Source organism: Oncorhynchus mykiss, chromosome 16 (genome assembly GCF_013265735.2).
Source record: "Oncorhynchus mykiss isolate Arlee chromosome 16, USDA_OmykA_1.1, whole genome shotgun sequence".
NCBI lineage: Eukaryota > Metazoa > Chordata > Actinopteri > Salmoniformes > Salmonidae > Oncorhynchus > Oncorhynchus mykiss.
In genome coordinates, this window is record NC_048580.1 from 50,764,628 (window position 1) to 50,788,190 (window position 23,563).

General features: G+C 44.1%; 1 protein-coding gene across 2 annotated transcripts in view; it reads left to right on the forward strand.

The window, feature by feature from the left end:
* The window catches only part of LOC110492210 (plexin-A1), a 305,959-nt gene that overhangs the window by 274,391 nt on the left and 8,005 nt on the right, over positions 1–23,563 (forward strand). Inside the window, exons 17-27 of one of the 2 annotated variants that reach the window (XM_036947177.1) lie at positions 4,891–4,984; positions 7,053–7,289; positions 8,409–8,552; positions 9,760–9,994; positions 12,072–12,214; positions 14,609–14,865; positions 17,253–17,319; positions 21,579–21,725; positions 21,933–22,092; positions 22,207–22,310; positions 22,429–22,525. In XM_036947177.1, coding sequence (XP_036803072.1) covers positions 4,891–4,984; positions 7,053–7,289; positions 8,409–8,552; positions 9,760–9,994; positions 12,072–12,214; positions 14,609–14,865; positions 17,253–17,319; positions 21,579–21,725; positions 21,933–22,092; positions 22,207–22,310; positions 22,429–22,525 — 1,685 coding nt within the window. Of the gene's footprint in view, positions 1–4,890; positions 4,985–7,052; positions 7,290–8,408; positions 8,553–9,759; positions 9,995–12,071; positions 12,230–14,608; positions 14,866–17,252; positions 17,320–21,578; positions 21,726–21,932; positions 22,093–22,206; positions 22,311–22,428; positions 22,526–23,563 lie in introns of both variants that reach the window. The other variant, XM_036947176.1, reaches the window with a different exon arrangement.

Consider the following 23,563-nt stretch of genomic DNA (forward strand, 5'->3'; position numbering starts at 1 on the left):
TAAGTAATGGATTTATTGTGATGTTGTATATTCAATTGGTTTATTAGACTTTTTAAAATGTAGATGTTCCAAAGACGCATCAGCAGCTTGTAGGTGAGGAGACCAAGAGATGCTAAACGTGTTGATGGAGACCAGGAGATGCTAAACGTGTTTATGGAGACCAGGAGATGCTAAACGTGTTTATGGAGACCAGGAGATGCTAAACGTGTTGATGGAGACCAGGAGATAATAAACGTGTTGATGGAGACCAGGAGATGCTAAACATGTTGATGGATACCAGGAGATGCTAAACGTGTTGATGGAGACCAGGAGATGCTAAACGTGTTGATGGAGACCAGGAGATGCTAAACGTGTTGATGGAGACCAGGAGATGCTAAACGTGTTGATGGAGACCAGGAGATGCTAAACGTGTTTATGGAGACCAGGAGATGCTAAACGTATTGATGGAGACCAGGAGATGCTAAACGTGTTGATGGAGACCAGGAGATGCTAAACGTGTTGATGGAGACCAGGAGATGCTAAACGTGTTGATGGAGACCAGGAGATGCTAAACGTGTTTATGGAGACCAGGAGATGCTAAACGTGTTGATGAAGACCAGGAGATGCTAAACATGTTTATGGAGACCAGGAGATGCTAAACGTGTTGATGGAGACCAGGAGATGCTAAACGTGTGGATGGAGACCAGGAGATGCTAAACGTGTTGATGGAGACCAGGAGATGCTAAACGTGTTTATGGAGACCAGGAGATGCTAAACGTGTTGATGGAGACCAGGAGATGCTAAACGTGTTTATGGAGACCAGGAGATGCTAAACGTGTTGATGGAGACCAGGAGATGCTAAACGTGTTGATGGAGACCAGGAGATGCTAAACATGTTGATGGATACCAGGAGATGCTAAACGTGTTGATGGAGACCAGGAGATGCTAAACGTGTTGATGGAGACCAGGAGATGCTAAACATGTTGATGGATACCAGGAGATGCTAAACGTGTTGATGGAGACCAGGAGATGCTAAACGTGTTGATGGAGACCAGGAGATGCTAAACGTGTTGATGGAGACCAGGAGATGCTAAACGTGTTGATGGAGACCAGGAGATGCTAAACGTGTTTATGGAGACCAGGAGATGCTAAACGTATTGATGGAGACCAGGAGATGCTAAACGTGTTGATGGAGACCAGGAGATGCTAAACGTGTTGATGGAGACCAGGAGATGCTAAACGTGTTGATGGAGACCAGGAGATGCTAAACGTGTTTATGGAGACCAGGAGATGCTAAACGTGTTGATGAAGACCAGGAGATGCTAAACATGTTTATGGAGACCAGGAGATGCTAAACGTGTTGATGGAGACCAGGAGATGCTAAACGTGTGGATGGAGACCAGGAGATGCTAAACGTGTTGATGGAGACCAGGAGATGCTAAACGTGTTTATGGAGACCAGGAGATGCTAAACGTGTTGATGGAGACCAGGAGATGCTAAACGTGTTTATGGAGACCAGGAGATGCTAAACGTGTTGATGGAGACCAGGAGATGCTAAACGTGTTGATGGAGACCAGGAGATGCTAAACATGTTGATGGATACCAGGAGATGCTAAACGTGTTGATGGAGACCAGGAGATGCTAAACGTGTTGATGGAGACCAGGAGATGCTAAACGTGTTGATGGAGACCAGGAGATGCTAAACGTGTTGATGGAGACCAGGAGATGCTAAACGTGTTGATGGAGACCAGGAGATGCTAAACGTGTTTATGGAGACCAGGAGATGCTAAACGTGTTGATGGAGACCAGGAGATGCTAAACGTGTTTATGGAGACCAGGAGATGCTAAACGTATTGATGGAGACCAGGAGATGCTAAACGTGTTGATGGAGACCAGGAGATGCTAAACGTGTTGATGGAGACCAGGAGATGCTAAACGTGTTGATGGAGACCAGGAGATGCTAAATGTGTTTATGGAGACCAGGAGATGCTAAACGTGTTGATGAAGACCAGGAGATGCTAAACGTGTTTATGGAGACCAGGAGATGCTAAACGTGTGGATGGAGACCAGGAGATGCTAAACGTGTTGATGGAGACCAGGAGATGCCAAACGTGTTTATGGAGACCAGGAGATGCTAAACGTGTTGATGGAGACCAGGAGATGCTAAACGTGTTGATGGAGACCAGGAGATGCTAAACGTGTTGATGGAGACCAGGAGATGCTAAACGTGTGGATGGAGACCAGGAGATGCTAAACGTGTTGATGGAGACCAGGAGATGCTAAACGTGTTGATGGAGACCAGGAGATGCTAAACGTGTTGATGGAGACCAGGAGATGCTAAACGTGTGGATGGAGACCAGGAGATGCTAAACGTGTTGATGGAGACCAGGAGATGCTAAACGTGTTGATGGAGACCAGGAGATGCTAAACGTGTTTATGGAGACCAGGAGATGCTAAACGTGTTGATGGAGACCAGGAGATGCTAAACGTGTTTATGGAGACCAGGAGATGCTAAACGTGTTGATGGAGACCAGGAGATGCTAAACGTGTTGATGTTAATTAACAGTCAATTACAGTGAGATTATTTTGCATGACAATAACCAGCTGACACAATGTCATGACCGCTACAGCCCTATTTTTGGCTGAGCAAATAAGTGTGCGTGGTACAGCTATCCCTGACCAGAAACATGTATCATGCAATAATGTAGCCAGATCAAGTGCAGGCCTATTAGTTTCATCAGTCGTGTAAAGGCAACACCGAAAGCCTGCAGAGGTTGTGAAGTATGAACATGAGACTGACATGCTTTAGAAAATAGGATTGCTATTCCTTTCTATTGGTATCATGATGTAGATACTCTCAATGTAAAACCCTACGCCCTGCTCCCTAACAAAGTGGAGGGCCGGTAGGAAGGAGATGAAGTGTGGTTAACAAAATGCATGGGTTCTGTTTCAAATGTTACTTTTTATATTCCACACGTTCCCGTGACACAAGCTGTATAGGAAAAAAATATTGGTTGTATTTTATTCTGTTATATTCCTTTATATTATTACCGCAAAATATGTGTGTGTTGACTGTGATCAGGGCACGTGTGTCTTGTCTGTTGAATGAACTAAATAGTGAACTATTCATTTGGACATAAGTAAACTCAAAATATGCCATTCTATTGTTTTGAAAATACCTGTTATTAGTCTTCTAATGTTTCTCAGGACCTTTCCAAACAAATGAATAATAGATGTGTTTTTGATGGTGTATATTCAATGGATTTATTCAAATAGATGCTCACCACTCCCACTCGTCACCGGCCTGCCGGCATGTGCACAGGAGGTCTAAAAGGTGTATGCAGGCAAGAATGTGGTCAAAATGGGCCTGTTTGTAAGGGGGTAATATAAACATTGCCCTATTATTTTTAAAGGCAAAATACCTTCAATCCTTTGTGAAAGCAGTATAAGCTACTTTGTCAAAGCCCAGTGGAGCCACGTTACTGCTTAATAAAGGGTAATTTTGCCACTTTTCAACCTCATATTCATTATCTCCAGCACCAAACCAGTAGGGGTGTAACGGTTCACCAAAAACACGGTTTGTATTGCAGTTTTGTGGGAAAAATAAATGCCAACAGTTACTGTAGTACATTTTTGTTTATTTGAAAGGTGCAATATGCAAAAATCGCTCTGCCATTTCCTGGTTGCTAAAATTTTAGTAGTTTGCCTAATTTCAGTTTATGTGACAAAACAAGCAATATATAGTGTAGAGAATCATTGTACCATCCATTGTCCCACTCTGAAATATATTTTCAATAACCAAAAATGTTGTGTTTTCAGCTGTTTGAAGATGGTGTACTAAAACAAGAACGGGAAGCATAGAAATAGCACACTTAGAACAGACAGTTTATTCAGAAAATATTCAAACCCCTTGACTTTTTCCACATTTTGTCGGGTTCTTGACCAAGGCCCTTCTCCTCGTATTCCTTTGACCTCATGACTTGGTTTTTGCTCTGACATGCACTGTCAACTTTGGGACCTTATATAGACAGGTATGTGCCTTTCCAAATCATGTCCAATTAATTTAATTTACCACAAGTGGACCCCAATCAAGTTGTAGAAACATCTCACGGATGATCATTAGAAACATGTTGCACCTGAGCTCAATTTCGAGTCTCATAGCAAAGGGTCTGAATAAATATGTAAATAAGGTATTTCTGGTTTTTATTTGTAATACATTTGCAAAAATTCTAAAAACCTGTTTTTGTTTTGTTATTGTGGGGTATTGTGTGTAGATTGATGAGGAATTTGTTTTATTTAATCAATTTTAGAATAAGGCTTTATGTAACAAAATGTGGAAAAAGTAAAGAGGTCTGAATAGTTTCCGAATGCTCTGTAGATAGTGGCTGAGGCTGGAGCTGGGGGCTGTGCCTGCACTGGTGGGTGAAGAGAGAGAGTATATTCTCTGTTGGTTATTCCCTGAAGCGTGTACCTGAGGTAAGAGGGCTTTTTTACATAAAGAGCCGGGCTGGAGGTACAGGCTCTACACAAATAACAAGCCTGCTTTAAAAAGGCAGCCCCAGCCTCATGCCCAGCCTCAGCCAGGAGCTGCCTGTCCATGCATGCAGGATGAAGAAAGTCGACTGCAGAGAACACAGAGGGATGGATATACGCTATACTTGCCAGACAGTGGGTGTTGTTATGCACTGGCTTTCCAGACATTGGGACTGTAAACTCCATTTGTAACTGTCTCCTAGGACCTAAAGTACACCTACAACACATTTTATTTTCCGGGGGTTTTATTCACAACTTACCCACAGCTGGCAAATGAATATACTTCAATCTACTGTATGTTGATTGTCTAATACTTTTCTATGCATCCTCATATTTACATATTTGTTTGTTAACAAACTAATTTTTTTATTTTGTCAGTGGTGGAACCCTGTTGACCGTCAGTGGAACTAACCTGGCCACCATCAGAGAGCCTAAGATCAGAGCCAAGTACGGCTCCGCCGAATCCTTCCATGTGAGTATGGACCTAGCCCAGACCCCTTCACAAACACCTCACTCACACACATCTCGTCGCCTGGTGTGTCTTCCATGGGTGGCCATCAGACTGTCTGCCGGTTGTTCTGCCAATTTTGTCTCCTGTTTCTACCCTGCTCCTTGAAACAAAACATCCAACACTCCCCCAGGCCGTTTAACCTTTAAAATGTCCCAGGATGACAAAGCGGTGTTGGCAAGTCGCCCCTCACCCCCTCACCTTGCACCATGGGGCTCCATTAACCTTTCCTTTAGTTCTACTGGAAGAGAATCAACTTCTGCTTAATGACCTTGTTCTAATGGCCCGTCCCTTGTGCTCCGTTCAAACTAGCTTCTGCTCTAGACACAATGCTGCTGAGGTCCTTGTGCTCCGTTCAAACTAGCTTCCGCTCTAGACACAATGCTGCTGAGGTCCTTGTGCTCCGTTCAAACTAGCTTCTGCTCTAGACACAATGCTGCTGAGGTCCTTGTGCTCCGTTCAAACTAGCTTCTGCTCTAGACACAATGCTGCTGAGGTCCTTGTGCTCTGTTCAAACTAGCTTCTGCTCTAGACACAATGCTGCTGTCCTTGTGCTCCGTTCAAACTAGCTTCTGCTCTAGACACAATGCTGCTGAGGTCCTTGTGCTCCGTTCAAACTAGCTTCTGCTCTAGACACAATGCTGCTGAGGTCCTTGTGCTCTGTTCAAACTAGCTTCTGCTCTAGACACAATGCTGCTGTCCTTGTGCTCCGTTCAAACTAGCTTCTGCTCTAGACACAATGCTGCTGAGGTCCTTGTGCTCCGTTCAAACTAGCTTCTGCTCTAGACACAATGCTGCTGTCCTTGTGCTCCGTTCAAACTAGCTTCTGCTCTAGACACAATGCTGCTGAGGTCCTTGTGCTCCGTTCAAACTAGCTTCTGCTCTAGACACAATGCTGCTGAGGTCCTTGTGCTCCGTTCAAACTAGCTTCTGCTCTAGACACAATGCTGCTGAGGTCCTTGTGCTCCGTGTTGACGACATGTTAAGAGGTCCATGTAGAGAAGCATACAGCGTGGGTGAGGGGATTGTTTCAGTTCTGAATCTACTAGCAATACCTGGAGACATAAAAGCCAACACAGCAAAGCAGTAATATTTTCTGAGAATGTTTAGCTGGGAGTTAGAGAAACTGTAATGAGATGCATATAAACCAATATTTGAATGGGTTTTTCAGTAACATGGCTCCTCTAGGGCTGTGGTTCTGAACTGGTTTTGCCTCGGGACCCAAATTTGAACAGGCTGTCTGAGTCGCGACCCAATATTCACATTGTGAGAAAGAATCGCCAATATACAATCTGGAAAACAATTTGTAATGCTATATTGATAGTAAATGTAGCAATTATATTACAAGGGAACAACATTCCCACCTCTTTCATTGTCAATAATTACATTTTGCCCATAATCCTGATGAAGAATGTTAATAAATTCACTGGTTTGAGACCACAAAATCCACCCAAATAGCACTGCTAATATCTCTATAATGAAAATACTGGGATTAAAGAAAACATTTCCAGAGATTAAATTATTAAAATATGTAAATTAATTATAATTACAAAAAAAAATGTTATACCTGGTTAAAGTCATTTAAATTCAGACTAGAATAGTATTATTATAACACATTTTTTTAAGGAACTCAGTCTGGGTCTCAACGTACTCTTGAAAAGTTGTAATAGTAGAATGCACAAGGTGCAATTTTGAAATTGGCGAGTGCATCATCAGCTCCTCTTGTCATGTTAGTCATTACATACCTTAGAGAACTATTTATAACTTGTCAGAAATGTCCAGATCAACTAGCCCATGTCAGCTAACATTTTTTAACTAGGTTTTTTAGCCCATAGATTTTGTTGTAATGTTTGCATCACTCAGATGTCTCACGAACACACATAAGACATGGCAAAATGCGTTCCCAAATGAAGCAAGGGGAGCCCGAGTGAAAAGTGGTGGGGACCACTGTTGTAAGGGAACATACAATTTGTCATCTCACACTTTTCTAATCTCTTTTATTTTCTATTTTCCTTCCCCCTGTCCCGCTCAGAACTGCACAGTGTTTAATAACTCTGTGATGGTGTGCCTGGCCCCGTCAGTAACCGACTCCGAGAGGGGCTTCTCAGACACGGGCAGTGGGCCGGATGAGATCGGCTTCTACATGGACAACGTCCACGCTCTGGTGGTGGTCAACGAGACGTTCAGCTACTACCCTGACCCCGTGTTCGAACCCCTCAGCCCCACCGGGGTTCTGGAGCTCAAACCCACCTCCCCTCTCATCCTCAAGGTAAGAGAGCCTGAATGCCAGCAGGGCAGAGTGGTTGGAGTGGGAGTGTGGGGGGGGGGGGGTGAACACTGAGGAGAGGCTCAGTCATTTCAACGAGTCACAGAAATTGAAATTTATATTTTCAAGTGTCTACCAGGGAATTCTCTGTCACCTGTCTATCTTAGAAGCCATTCATGTATTTGTATTTGTTAATCCCTATTAAAATACAGTGTATACTATTTCATAAAATATATTTTTACCATTTTGGGTTACATCAAATGTAATCCGCCGGATTTTTCCATGTAGATTATACAATGTTTCACGTGTCCCTCAGCTCCAGCTCTAAACGCCACAATTGGGACGGTTGTGCATCCAATTATCCTCTGAGCCAATATAAAAAAACAACATAAGAACCATCATTGAAAATGAAATGTATTAACTAAACCTTTTCTGATTGCAGAGAGAATCCCCCGTCTGGTTCGTTATAACTAACCTTCACATTAGCACAGTGATGAGAATAAGAAAATGTAATTTGCTGAAATAATCAAGGGTATTTTACGAGATGTGCATCGCATTCGCCAAGCAGTTAATTTTTCATCTGGTGCGCGGGGTGGGGTGTTGGGTGCATGGCTGATGCAGGGTGAAATGATCGTGAATAGAATGCATGCCTGAAGTGTTCCACGGCGTGACCTGCCTGGGAGGAGCCCTGTGGAGAGAGGGATTGGAAGACTGAGTCTTCACCTCTCTCATGCTGCTAGAGCAGTGGGTGGCACAACAGCTCTCTCTCTCTCTCTCTCTCTCCCCCCACCTGCTCTTCTCTGCCACCCTTCTGTTGTTGCTGCTCTCTCTCTAGAGTTGAAGGCTACAGGGCTCATGGCCTCGCTCTGACACGTAGGCAAAGAGAGATGCTTGGGGGAAAAAAAATGTTTTCCAAAGCTTTTGTCAGATTGAAATTGTGCGACCTCCAACATCGGCGGTGGCTCCATACGAGCCAAAGTCTGTCACATTATAGAACATATCTTGCCTTGCTACCAATGCACGGCTTTGTGTGGTTAACTCTGTGCTTGGCCTTGGTTTAAAGGATTGGGTCAGATAAAAACAATGAAACAGTTGACACTGTTTTTGTGTGTTTCCTTCCAGGGTCGTAACCTAATCCCTGCAGCGCCTGGTAACTCCAGGCTGAACTACACGGTGTTCATCGGGGAGACCCCCTGTGTTCTGACCCTGTCTGAGACTCAGCTGCTGTGTGAATGGCCCAACCTCACTGGACAGCACAAAGTCACAGTGAGCACTTACTCTATACCATTGCATTTCACATGGCACACGACTCACCTGGACTGAGTTCACACGGTCTCCCTTGGCTTTACTTTGTTTAATCTAACCTTTATATATACTCAAGATGGAATTGCCTCTGTACATTTTTTTCCTTAAAATACTACAGCTAATTTCAGTGCACTTTTTCGGGTTTCCCCAAGTACTACTTTCTATATATCCTCAAATACACACACAGTCCCCTCCAAACAAATCTCTACTATCCTCTCCAGTCACACTATCTGTGTGACATTTAGTAGTCTGGAAAGACATTGAAAGTAGTGACAACACATCCATGTAATTCAATATGATAGCTCTCCAAACTACCAGTAGGCTTGGAGCTGGATTCTCTTTGCTTTGCAACTAAATGTCATGTTGAATATTGGAGAAATACCATTTTCATGGGTCGGTATAGTAATTCATTACTCTTGACAATGGCACTTTAAAAATAGAACTGTCTGTTTCCATCCGCTCTGTGCTGGGCTGTGTGTGTGTGTGTGCGCCTGTGCGTGTGTTGTGTGTGTTGTGTGCGCTGTGGGGTGTGCTGGGGAGAAGGGCACAGCTGTGTGTTCTATACCCTGTGTAAAGTGACCTACATACAGGGCCCCCAGTAGGCTTCTGGCCCGACACACAAGGCTACGTCTCTGTATGTGTGCAGAGTCTGGTGTGTATGTGTGTTGTCTTGTTTGCCTCCTCAGATGCACAGCTGTGTGTTGGCGGCTGTGCCTCCTGCAAGTTTTCTAAGAAACCTTTTATGGCCTTCAGGTTTTTCTGTTCTCATCAGTCCCTTCCCTGTCAATACAATAGAAAGTACATGATGTTTAGAAACTGTCATCAACAGGACAAACTTCAGGACAAGCACCTGAACCGAAACAACCCAATTTTACAAGTGTTTAACATTCTTTGACTGTGTTAACTTGATACTTTAAAGTGCAGTAATCATTGCTCATCGAAATAGTTATCAACCCCCCACTGAATACTTTGATTTGTGATAATCCAGTGATGGGTTCTGTCAGACCTGCTGGTTTATGTAAATGTGGGTTTTTAGAACCCATTCCCAGTGTTTTACTCCTATTCATGACTTTGGTTCCTGAGGGGTAGATTATTTCACTGTAGTGATTGCTTTGTTTGATTAGCACTGTGACGTGTTTCTGTGTTTTTTTTCTGTGTGTGTGCTCAGATCCGGGTGGGTGGGTTCGAGTACTCCCCTGGTACTCTCCAGATCTACTCAGACAGCCTGCTGACCCTGCCTGCCATCATCGGTATCGGCGGAGGTGGTGGTCTGCTGCTATTGGTCATCATCGCTGTGCTCATCGCCTACAAGAGGAAGTCCCGTGATGCTGACCGCACCCTGAAACGCCTGCAGCTGCAGATGGACAACCTGGAGTCCAGAGTGGCCCTGGAGTGTAAAGAAGGTACGGACAGTCACACTCCTTGTCAGTCTCTCTTTCACCTCTCTCTCTCTCTCTCTTTTACCTCTCTCTCTCTCCCTTTCACCTCTCTCTCTCTCTCTCTCTCTCTCTCTCTCTCTCTCTCTCTCTCTCTCCCTCTCTCTCTCCCTTTCTCACTCTCTCTCCCTCTCTCTCTCCTTTTCTCTTTTCCTCTCTCTCTCTCTCTCTCTCTCTCTTTCCCCCCTCACTCTCTTATTCTCTTTCTGTGTGGATATGTGACTGTGCTGTAGCTGCACTCTGTCCAGTCGTCATGGTAACAGGTTGGTGTGGCTGATACGAGAGGGCTGCTTGCTCTCTGGTGATGTGGTCGCAGTATCCTCTGAACGTGTGAGTGTGTCTGTGTGTTGTGTGGACAGCCAAGTTGGTGTTGTCGCTTTGACGTTTTGAGGTGCGTCTATGCTGCCCACTGAGAGATGGACCGAGACTAATTGGTCCTTATCTGTGGCTGGCCATCCGGAGGGTCATAGCCTTGTCAGTCTCAGCCCACAGCCTGTCGCCAAACACTGATGGATACAGAGATGGGGAAGAGAACTCTGGCACAGACAGAGAGACGGGGACTGTGTGGGGTCAGATCGACCAGTACAGGGAACATCGGAGAGTGATTGAGTTAAAGCTACTGTTACTCCACATGTATACCTGATAGATTTAGCATTCTTGCCACACATGCTCAATACAATTCATATGCCGTGATCTATTTACAACACAAACAGCAGCAGCACAACAGACATGAGTTCCTTTACACACCAGTCTCAGACCGGACAGACCAGCAGCAACAGAGAGTAATCTACACATCTGCCTCTGTAGCTGGGAAGTTTGGGCAACGATGTGAGGTAAAAAAAGAGTGCCACCAGGAAGTAGAGCGTTGCTGTGTCCCCGCCCCCTGCCCCGCCCCTCCTGCTGGAGGCCCAGACGGGCTATGCTACCCAGGTGATGGGGATGGGCGGGGCAGCAGACGGGGGGGGCGGGCTTGGCTGCGGGGAGGTGGGCGTGTCCCACTAAGTGTCAGTCAGTAGGGGAGGGGAGGATGATAGGGGAGGTGGAGCTCAATGAGCCGTGCTCTGAGGGCCATCAGAGAGCAGTGTAATCCAAACAAACAGACAGACAAAACTAACAGTCACACGGCTAATGGCCCATTAACAACATATTAGATGCTGCTGCAACTGTTGACGGGGAGACGATCTGCTGTGTAGTTTACCCTGCTGGATGTAATGGCTGCTTTGGCTTGGTGCTTAGACACAACAAACTCAATAGAATGAAGGATAACTATTTCATTTTGCAAATGGTTGGAAAGTCGAGACTCAGCCAGACACATTCCCTGTCAACAGAATGTTTTATTATTCACATTATAACTTTGATAGTTATTTTATCTCTATGAATAATTGGACCCATACTGAAAGGCCCATATATGCATGATAGTAAAGCCTTAATTAACCTGGAGGAATCGTGCCGTCTGTATAATGTTTGAGTGGCTGCTAAACTGTGTGTAGAAATGGTGAAGCCCTTACAGAAGGGGGAGCTTGGCAGTCTACTATAATCATCCCAGCGGACGACGCTGGCCAATAACAGCTGGGGGAAATGATGCATGAAACACATTGCTCCTTTATTAATTATCCACTCATCCAATTCATTGACTTTCTTTCCGATGAACTTTGTTTTATCTTTTTCTCTTTCCATTGTCTCTCCCCTTTTTTGTAACAGTTTATTTTCTTTCGTTTAGCGCTTCTCTTGTATTTCCAAGTAGTATGGATTCAGTTCAAAACACAACAGAAGAATGACATCCACATTCTATTTCCCTGTGTCTTTTTCTCTAAGCCAATCAGTGCAGTGTTGGTGTGGTGGCGTATGTTTGCAGATGACATTGATCATTCGGTGCCACACACAGTTGTAACATTGGAACACACACACATAGAGTGTAATGAAGATACTGTACTTCCAGAATCCCCTTCTATGTCCATTCATACCCAGTGCAACTGACTGTGCATCCCTGTGTTTAAGTGTCTACATCCTAGTAAGTTCATTCTCTGTCTGTGTGTTCCCTCAGCCTTTGCAGAGCTGCAGACAGACATCCACGAGCTGACCCAGGAGCTGGACGGAGCGGGCATCCCCTTCCTGGACTACAGGACCTACGCCATGCGGGTCCTGTTCCCCGGCATCGAGGACCACCCCGTGCTCAAGGAGATGGAGGTACGGGTCAAGGAGGTACACCACCACTGCCACCGCAGCATGTAGACTCGAACATCTATACCACTATCTATACTAATCTGTATCTATATCTGTATCTAATATCCCACCCTCTGAATGTTAGAGGAAACCTTTGTCTCACCAGAATCCCATGTTACAGCTCGGGAAGGTACAGAGGACAGGATGTATGTAACATGATATCATTTCATACAGCCAATCATTAAGCCGATGAAATGGTCATATGATATGGCTGTAATCATTTCATATACAGTAGCCACATCACATAGGAGCTTCTCTCTCTTCATGTATCAATGATGTTCCATATATATTTCAAATATGCTACTAGATCCCACCTGGTTCAGCATGAAATATATGCAAATGCCTGTCAGAATACAGTGTAGAGACTCGCTACCTCCCCGCCCTGTCAACCACAGGCTCTTCTAAAGGGGAGGGATTACATCTTTATTGTTATGTCCGGATTTCTTTCCCACTGAATTTCCCCTCGAGTCCCAGGCGTAATCAAGTGTCCATACACACGGCTCAATCCCTTATTGCTCTGTGTAGCTGCTCTCCCCAAAGCAACCTACAGTACCCAGCCTGCTCCCCCAGAGGCCCCAGAATTTCATTTAGATCCACTGAGGAGAATTGAGGCACTTTATTAGGTCGTGTAGTGGAAGGAGGAGATTCTGTGAAGTCAGAGTGCATGGTGTACGGTACGTGTAGTGGAAGGAGGAGATTCTGTGAAGTCAGAGTGCATGGTGTACGGTACGTGTAGTGGAAGGAGGAGATTCTGTGAAGTCAGAGTGCATGGTGTACGGTACGTGTAGTGGAAGGAGGAGATTCTGTGAAGTCAGAGTGCATTGTGGGTACGGTGGTCCTCGATTGGCTACAGGACTAGATGTGTTTCAGAGTTATGAGGTCAGTCGAGGATCATGGGAGGCAGGCGGGTGGGGGGATGGAGCCAGGCGGTTGGCTAATGGAGGAGGAAGTGTTTTTTCATAAAGACAGAGACAGTACTTTGATTTTATTTTCCTTTTATTAACACGTACTGGGTGTTGTTTAGGAATGACATGTGCCGTAAGCCTTGCAGAATATACTAGATGTTTGTCTCCCTTTTTAACAGACACTACCCTTGGTTTTCTGAGCAGTAGCACTGCCTTGTCTATGTGAGAGAGTTAGAGTGAAGGATTGTGGGTTAGGTCTAGAGGGGGCCGTAGCATTGCTGATGAGAAGTGACAGATGCCAGCCTGTGGAACAGACTTCTGTCACCCAGCCACCCTCGGACTCACAGCACTGCACAGGCCCTCTCCTTTCTACGCCCCAGTGCATCCCCCTTCCTCCTCCTCCTCCTCCTCCTCCTTCCGTTCTGTTTTCTCCTGTGCTCAGCTGACGACGTAGGGCAAATTGATCATAAGACATTTGAAGAAACATCTCCTAAGAAAGAATGCATTGTACTTGTCCTTGTGACAATAAAAGTTGAAACTTGAAAAAGCACTGCAGGCTTTAGAAGCAGCTAAGGTCATGAATGTGAATCTAACAATGGCCTCATAGGCCAATATGTCATGTCTTGTATACAGTACATAGCCTATCTCTAAATAATACTTACATCATTTATTGTTGTGTTATTTACGTTAGTCTTACTCCATGTATTTACATTATACCATTTACATTACCCCGACCCCACATAAAATTACTACAGTTTACTATAGAATACTACAGTACTTACTAGAATATGTAGTAAACTGTAGTATACTGTAGAATACTATAGTAAATACTACAGTCCACAAAAACACTACAGTAAATACTACAGTAATATAACAAAAACACAACTTTATGCAAAAACACTACAGTAATTACTATAGTATATACTACAGTATTTAATTTGCCCATTCCCTTCCCCCATAATCCCAATGTGTGCCACCAATAAGTGAGAAACCTACATGCCCAAGTAGTGACGATATATTGTCTTCCTTACAGGTTATAGAAAAGAGCGAAAGCTCTGAGCGAAAGCTCTGAACTATCCATTCAGACCTCAGTCCTAAAGTACCTACCTACAGGTTATGAAAAATGTGCTCTTTGAGAATTTTGCGCAGTAGGTTTCCTAAAGGAGAAATACCACACTTCTATGTCAAAGAATAAAAAAATACAAAATACTACACAAACTACTACAGTAATGTCCGCAAAACCAATAAAGTAAATAATACAGTATACTACAGTTTGCAAAAAAGACTACAATAATTACTATAGTACATACTACAGTTGTTTTTTACAACAGTATTTATACTATAGTCAACTTTAAATACTTTTATCCATAGTGCACTGTAGTATTTTTTAATGTGGGGTACTCCATATATTTACATTACATTTACAACACATGTGGATGTTGTTTCCTGATAGGTCCAGGCCAACCAGGAGAAGGCCTTGACCCTGTTTGGCCAGCTCCTCACCAAGAAGCACTTCCTGTTGACGTTCATCCGCACCCTGGAGGCGCAGCGCTCCTTCTCCATGCGTGACCGTGGCAATGTGGCGTCGCTCATCATGACAGCGCTGCAGGGGGAGATGGAGTACGCCACAGGGGTTCTCAAACAGCTCCTATCTGACCTCATCGACAAGAACCTGGAGAGCAAGAACCACCCCAAGCTGCTGCTGCGCCGGTGAGACGGACACATTCACACAATCACCCACTCACACAGTCGTCCGCTGACACACTCATTCACCCAATCATCCACTCACACAGTCGTCTGCTGACACACTCACTCACACATTTGTTGTAACACACATTTCTTAACATACTGACTTGTAAATTATACTACTCTTACATACAGTGCATTCGGGAAGGTATTCAGACCCCTTGACTTTTTCCACATTTCCTTACTTTACAGCCTTATTCTAAAATGTATTAAATCAATTTTTTCCTTATCAATCTACACACAATATCCCATAATGACAAAGCGAAAACAGGTTTTTAGAATTGTTTGCAAATGTATTAAAAATAAAAAACAGAAATACCTTATTTACATAAGTATTCAGACACTTTGCTATGAGACTCGAAATTAAGCTCAGATGCATCCTGTTTCTATTGATCATCCTTGAGATGTTTATACAACTTGATTGGAGTCCACCTGTGGTAAATTCAATTGATTGGACATTATTTGGAAAGGCACACACTTGTGTATATGAAGTCCCACAGTGCATGTCAGAGCAAAACCAAGTCATGAGGACAAAGGGATTGTCGGTAGAATTCAGAGACAGGATTGTGTCCAGGCACAGATCTGGGGAAGGGTACCAAAAAATGTCTGCAGCATTGAAGGTCCCCAAGAAGACAGTGGCCTCCATCATTCTTAAATGGAAGAAGTTCGGAACCACAAAGACTCTTCCTAGAGCTGGCCTCCCGGCCAAACTGAGCAATCGGGGGAGAAGGGCCTTGGTCACTCTGACAGAGCTCCAGTTCCTCTGTGGAGATGGGATAACCTTCCAGAAGGACAACCATCTCTGCAACACTCAACCAATCAGGCCTTTACGATAGAGTGGCCAGACGGAAGACACTCCTAAGTAAAAAACACATGATAGCCCGCTTGGAGTTTGCCAAAAGGCAGCAATAGGACTCAAGATTCTCTGTTTTGTTGAAACCAAGATTGAACTTTGGACTGAATGCCAAGCGTCACGTCTGGAGGAAACCTGGCACCATCCCTACAGTGAAGCATGGTGGTGGCAGCATCACGCTGTGGGGATGTTTTTCAGCGTCAGGGACTGGGAGACTAGTCAGGATTGAGGGAAGATGAGCAGAGCATAGTACAGAGAGATCCTTGATGAAAACCTGCTCCGGAACGCTCAGGACCCCGGACTGGGGAGAAGGTTCACCTTCCTACAAGACAACGACCCTAAGCACACAGCCAAGACAATGCAGGAGTGGATTCGGAACAAATCTCTGAATGTCCTTGAGTGGCCCAGCCAGAGCCCGGACTTGAACCAGATCCAGCATCTCTGGAGAGACCTGAAAATATGAATATTTATATAATGTGATATTTCAGATTTTTATTTTGAATACTTTTGCAAAAATGTCTAAAAAAATGTTTCTGCTTTGTCATTATGGGGGATTGTGTGTAGATTGATGAACGAAAAAAACTATTAAATCGATTTTAGAATAAGGCTGTAACGTAACAAAATGTGGAAAAAGTCAAGGGTGTCTGAATACTTTCCGAATGCACTGTACACATTAGTACATATTTCTTTTCCATATTCTCTCAAACATTATAGCCAATGGTGTAGTGGAGGGTAAACTTAAGTAAACACAGTTTAGCCACCTTTTTTTGCCCAACAGTTAACCACCTTTTGCAGAAAAATGTGTTTAAAGTATAGGGAGCGTTACTCTTTAGTATAAGTAAAAGGCACAAAAACTAAACTTAAGCACGGAAAGTATAGAAATAGCGCACAAAACATATCTACTGCTTCTTAGACTTGCTTTCAATGAGAATGACACTTCTATAACTCATATTTCTATGTGAATTTGGTCAGGTTGCCCAAAAAGTTACATATTGCCGCTTTAGGGGTGTTTTGTAGAAGTTTTCTTCCTATCACCCCTCCTTCCTGTGCCGCCTTTTAATTTAGATTAACTAGATAATTAAGGAGAGAAAGTTGCTTTTCTAGCCACTGTAGGGGGAGGAGAAAGGGGAAACTGTTTGCCTAGGTTTCCTCTCTTGATATTAGGATAAATAAATATAAATAAATTACAGTGGATTTTAATTGCTCCTCATCTGTGGGACATTTCAGGGGTCTTTGTTCGTAGAGGCAACAGGTTTATGATTAACGAGAGAAGTTAGCCAATTATGGTAATTGTCTGTTTTTAATGAAGATTGGTTGTTTGCTTTGAGAATAAAGTATTTGTTTTAAGACCTTTTTCCCCTTATGAAAGTATAAGTATTAGTCTAAAACTAAAACTAGATTTATTCCTAGTTAGTTTTGAGGTAGAGCTGCAATTTCCTCTAGTTGATTATTGAACTATCATGTCTTATTTATGCCTTGCCTTACATTTCTCTGTTAGAACGGAGTCTGTTGCTGAGAAGATGCTGACCAACTGGTTCACTTTTCTCTTGTACAAGTTCCTAAAGGTAAGTCCACCATCAAACCACCTACGCTCTGACCAGATGAGCTACAGTAGCTACTCTTCAGGAACCCCGCAACTCCACCACTCTCTCTCTTCTACCAATTAGAATTCGTTTTGTTTTCCCCCTTCCCTGTTTCTCATTATGGGTTAGTATGCTATTAGTATTTTAGTCTGTTTCAGGCTCCAACTAGAGGCGTTTCTCTTTATTTCATTCGTTTGTTACGTTATTGTTTATTTGACAGACATGTTCTTGCCTGCGGTCATTAGGAGCTTTGGGGGTGTGGCGTTCGACTGGTCCTCTCTTCACTCTCTTCTCACTCTCCCTCGCTCCCTCGTGGAAGAGTTTAAAATTACCCCCTAATGAAGCCGGGAGGTGGAAATAAAGATAATTTCATAGACAACCGTGTCGTAGCGAGGGCTAGGGAGTGATGTATGCGTGTTCCCTATCGTTAGCAGCTGTCTGGTTAATTAGCACAGATGCTAACAAGACGTTAACAGCATATGCAGGGAGAGAGAGGGAGAGTTGGGCTGCTGCATAGGAATCAGGAGAGGACACTGGAGGTGGAGACTTAGCTAGCTTCTTGTCTCCATTCTCCACCTCTAGCAAATAGCTAGCCCCTGTCTCCACCTCTCTCCTAGTTAGCAGTTAGCTAGCCCCTGTCTCCACCTCTATCCCAGTTAGCAGTTAGATAGCCCCTGTCTCCACCTCTCTTCCAGTTAGCAGTTAGCTAGCACCTGTCTCCACCTCTCTCCCAGTTAGCAGTTAGCTAGCCCCTGTCTCCACCTCTCTCCCAGTTAGCAGTTAGCTAGCCCCTGTCTCCACCTCTTTCCCAGTTAGCAGTTAGTTAGCCCCTGTCTCCACTCTCTCACAGTTAACTACCCACGGGCACAGACGTCAGTTCGACGTCTAGTTTTGATTTACATTTGGTTGGTTGTCAACTAATGTGAATTCAATGTGAAATCAACATGTCATTGGATTTAGGTGAAATTCCCTTACGTTGATAACTTTTTTAAAATCAAATCAGTTTTCCACGTTGATTCAATGTCAGCACATAGTTTTTCTTTGTTTAAATGACATGGAAACAATGTTGATTCAACCAGTTTATGCCCAGTGGGAAGCTTCAGGCTCCTTGTCTGATCACCAACAACGATGAGACAGCCTATAGGGAGGAGGTCAGAGACCTGGTAGTGTGGTGCCAGGACAATAACCTCTCCCTCAATGTGAGCAAGACAAAGGAGCTGATCGAGGACTACAGGAAAGGCGGGCCGAACAGTCCTCCAATAACATCGACAGAGCTGAAGTGGAGCGGGTCGAGAGTTTCAAGTTCCTTGGTGTCCACATCACCAACGAACTATCATGGACCAAACACACCAAGATAGTTGTGAAGAGGGCACGACAACACCTTTTCCCCTCAGTAGACTTGGCATGGGTCCCCAGATCCTCAAAAAGATCTACAGCTGCACCATCGAGAGCATCATGACCGGTTGCATCACCGCCTGGTATGGCAACTGCTCGGCATCTGACTGTATGGTGCTACAGAGGATAGTGTGTACTGCCCAGTAAATCACTGGGGTCAAGCTTCGTGCCATCCAGGACTTATATACTCGGCGGTGTCAGAGGAAGGCCCCAAGAATTGTCAAAGACTCCAGTCACCCAAGTCATAGACTGTTCTCCCTGCTACTGCACAGCAAGTGGTACCGGAGAGCCAAGTCTAGGTCCAAAAGTCTCCTTAACAGCTTCTACCCTCAAGCCATAAGACTGATGAACAATTAATCAAATGGCCACCCAGACTATTTACATTGACACCCCCCCCCCTCCCTTCGTTTTTACACACTCGCTGTTTATTATCTATGCATAGTCACTTCACCACCAACTACATGTACAAAGTACCTCGACTAACCTGTACCCCCGCTTGGTACCGGTACCCTCTGTATATAGCCTCGCTATTGTTAATTTATTGTGTTATTTTTTGTTTGTTTGTTTATTTAGTCAATATTTTCTTAACTCTTATTTCTTGAACTGCGTGTTGGTTAAGTAAGCATTTCACGTTAAGGTCTCTACAGCTGTTGTATTCGGCGCATGTGACAAATAAAATTGGATTTAATTTCATTTAATTTGACGACTCAAACTAAATTATTCCGTTGCTTTATGTTCGCTACATACTCAGTCTGAGACAGCCATCATCGTTGTTTGTGGTGCTGAGGGGTGTTGTACAAAACAAAGTAATCAGCGATTGGATCATCTCTAACCAATCATCCTATCAATGCCAATTATGAATTTTCTAAACGCAGCTTTACCCAGGTGTGTTCTGGCTCTGGCCCAACCCATCGGTTTCTGGGACCAATCAGAATGGTTAGAATGTGTTTGCATTCTAGAAATCGTCAGGGAGGTACTCAGAATCAAACTCTTTGCGGAGAAGAAACTTTCCTGGTTAGTATATAGATCATCTTTGCTACTGCGGATATTTGGAAAAATATATATTTGGACAACTGCAAAAGTGTTGCTACAGCTCGCACAAATATCGCTGCCTTGAATTTAGCTGGGTTTAAGTAGAGACTACTTTCTGGAGAACAATACCATGCTGACTCACGTGTTTACATGTGTGGGTGGGGAGGGGCTAAGGCTTGAGAGGGTATGAATGATGCTGAATGGGTGGTAACAAAGAAGATCTCTCTAGGAAGTGTAAAAATCTCACCAAATTCTTTCAAAGGGCATTTTCTCCTACTTAAGTGGGATAACAAGTTTGTCAACATTTAAAGCAGCATTACTTTTCCATGTTTCCTCCAACCATGATTCAATTCTGTACTTTCATAAAATGAGTCTGTACTTTCATAAAAAGCTAAAATAAATGCAAATCACTTACATTTGATATAAACCTTAATAGAGAAATCTGGATACTTATGCATGTGCGTATTTCTCACCTTGAAAGATATCAACTTTTTGATTGCTGATAAATGGTGGAGAGAGGGTGAGAGGGTAAGGAGTTCTGAGTGTGTTTTAAAGTGGGAGAGATAAATGCTATGCCTATCAAGCACTTAGATCTCTTTCTCTCGCTCTCTCTCGCTCTCTTTCAATTCAATTTAAGGGCTTTATTGGTATGGGAAACGTATGTTTACATTGCCAAAGCAAGTGAAATAGATAATAAACAAAAGTGAAATCAACAATAAAAATTAAAAGTAAACATTACACTTACAAAATCTCTCTCTCTCTCTCTCTCTCTCTCTCTCTCTCTCTCTCTCTCTCTCTCTCTCTCTCTCTCTATCTCTCGCTATCTCTCCACCTCCTCGACTACAGCCCATGCATTTCTAACATGGTGAAGGGCTTCCTAAGCACTTCCTCTCAATCATTAACCTCGTATTAGTATCAGCCTCAGCCGCCACCTGTCTGTCGTCTCTCTCACTCTGCTCTAAACTCTTTGTCTTTTTAAGAGGGAAGAGTTTTTCTTGGATCTGAGCTGGGGGTAATGACACTATTGATTGGCAAGTGCCCAGGATAGTGCAAACGCAGGAAACATTTATATTAGACCACCCCAGTGCTCTGTCGATTAGGCCAGTGAGAAGATACAGGAAAATAGCATTGACTCATTGGCAACAAATCTCATGTTCATATGCATACCTGTTAAGATATACACTGAGTGTACAAAGCATTAGGAACACCTGCTCTTTCCATGACATAGACTGGCCAGGTGAAAGCTATGATCCCTTATTGATGTCACCTGTTAAATCCACTTCAGTCAGTGTAGATGAAGTGGAGGAGACAGGTTAAAGAAGGATTTTTAAGCCTTGAGACATGGATTGTGTGTGTGTGCCATTCAGAGGGTGAATGGGCATTATAAAATATTTAAGTGCCTTTGAACAGGGTATAGTAGTAGGTGCCAGGCTCAACGGTTTGTGTCAAGAACTGCAACGCTGCTGGGTTTTTCACGCTCAACAGTTCACCATGTGTATCAAGAATGGTCCACCACCCAAGGGACATCCAGCCAACTTGACACAACTGTGGAAAGCATTGGAGTCAACATGGACCAGTATTCCTTTGGAATGCTTTTGACACCTTGTAGTCCATGCCCCAATGAATTGAGGCTGTTCAGAGGGCAATGGGGGGGGGTGCAACTCAATATTAGGAAGGTGTTCTTAATGTTTTGTCCACTCAGTATAGATGCACGTGGTTAAGCAATTGCATTGTTGAAGCAGAATCCTAAAGGCCACTGGTCCCAAGCTTCAGCCCATACCTGTCGCTGATGGTCTGTGTCCCTGTGTCTCCAGGAGTGTGCTGGGGAGCCTCTGTTCATGCTGTACTGTGCTATGAAGCAGCAGATGGAGAAGGGGCCTATAGACTCCATCACAGGAGAGGCGCGCTACTCACTCAGTGAGGACAAGCTCATCAGACAGCAGATTGACTACAAGACCCTGGTGAGTGCTGTCAAATATAAATATTTTATAGGACAATAAGGATATTTGATCAAATGTGTGATTTACCTTTGAGAAGGCAGTATAAGGTCGGTAGGATCTGTCGCTACCTCAGTGATCCTAATTAGTGCTTGAGAATGTGATTCAAATACCTGCAAATGACAACTTATTTAACTAAGCTGAACCTAATTCCCCTCCCTCCCCTGGCAGACTCTCCACTGTATGAACCCGGAGAATGAGAATGCCTCGGAGGTGACGGTGAAGGGGCTGAACTGTGACACCATCACCCAGGTGAAGGAGAAGCTGCTGGATGCAGTGTACAAGGGCAGCCCCTACTCCCAGAGACCCAAGGCTGGGGACATGGACCTGGGTAAGAACACCAGTGTTTAGTGACCGTGTGTGTTTGTGTTTACTGTGTGTCGGGGGGGGGGGGGGGTGCACCTGCCTGCCTGTCTCCGGTCTCATCCTCATCTTCTCTTCACAGAGTGGCGTCAGGGCAGGATGGCCAGAATCATCCTTCAGGATGAGGATGTCACCACCAAGATCGATAACGACTGGAAACGCCTCAACACACTGGCCCACTATCAGGTGAGAGCAGAGGGCTGGGGTTGCCATGGTGTGGTTTTATCTATGCAAACAGACAGTGCATGGAGTGATTGACAGGACGATGTTTACAAGACAGCCCTTTGTTTTTCAATCCTTGTAGGTGACGGACGGCTCAGTGATCGCTCTGGTACCAAAGCAGAACTCAGCATACAACATATCCAACTCCTCTACCTTCACCAAGTCTCTCAGCAGATATGGTGAGTCTCTCTTTCTCCTTTCTTTTTCTCTCAATCTCTCTCTCAATCTCTGTCTTTCGCCCTCTGTATGACTTTGTTGATAGTAAGCTAGATTTGACTCAGCCTCTGTGAATAGAGAGAACCATAAATCCACCACTATCGAGCCTACGCCATTTCAGAGGTATTTCCACCATCTAGGAAATAACAGGCATTACATCAGACACCTCACTCCTCCTGCCAGAGACTGAAGACCAATAGCTAACACAGACACACCTCTGAACACAGCCTCAGCTGTGTACCACAACAGTGTAACCAGCTCTCTGGCAAAAGCCTGAGGGCTTTCACCTTTGTTGTTGTTTTCCCTTCTCTCTCTCTCCTCAAGTGTGTCTGTGTGTTAAGGGGTTACGATAGCAACGTTGACAGGCCAGTGAAAGCCAGGCTGGTTTGTTAGTCCACAGAGAGGATAGCCAAGCCCTGTCTGTTGTAAGAGCAGAGGTAAACATCCACCACTCTCCCCCAGAAGCCAAAGAACATGATTGTCATGAAATTTACAGGCACTCAAGCAGCAGTAGCAACAGCAGCAGCAGCAGTAGTAGTAGCAGGCTCATGATGAATGTCCAATAGAGGTAGGAGTACAGTAGTATTGTCTGCTGGTAGAGTGGCTACAGTGGAGAGAATGTTCTGGTGTGAACAAGCTGATACTGGGGGTTGACAAAGTCATTGGCACGGAGACCAGTCTTAGTCACACTGGTTCCGTTTTCCTTTAGTTTCATCACTGGTTTTAACACCTCCACTAAAAATACGTGTAGCAGGAGTTAGTCTCTGGTTCGCTGTTTAAATACCACAGGGCCCATATTTACAAAGTGTCTCCGAGTATGAATGCTGATCTAGGATCAGGTCCCCCCTGTTATCCATTATGATTTACAAGGCAAAACGTATTGCTACTCTGAGACACTTTGTGAATACAGGCCAAGATCTCTGTAGATTGAATTGGCTATATTCAGGTCAGTGCTCTTATGCCCCATAAGAGACAACAAACCAAGAAGCACTGACACACAT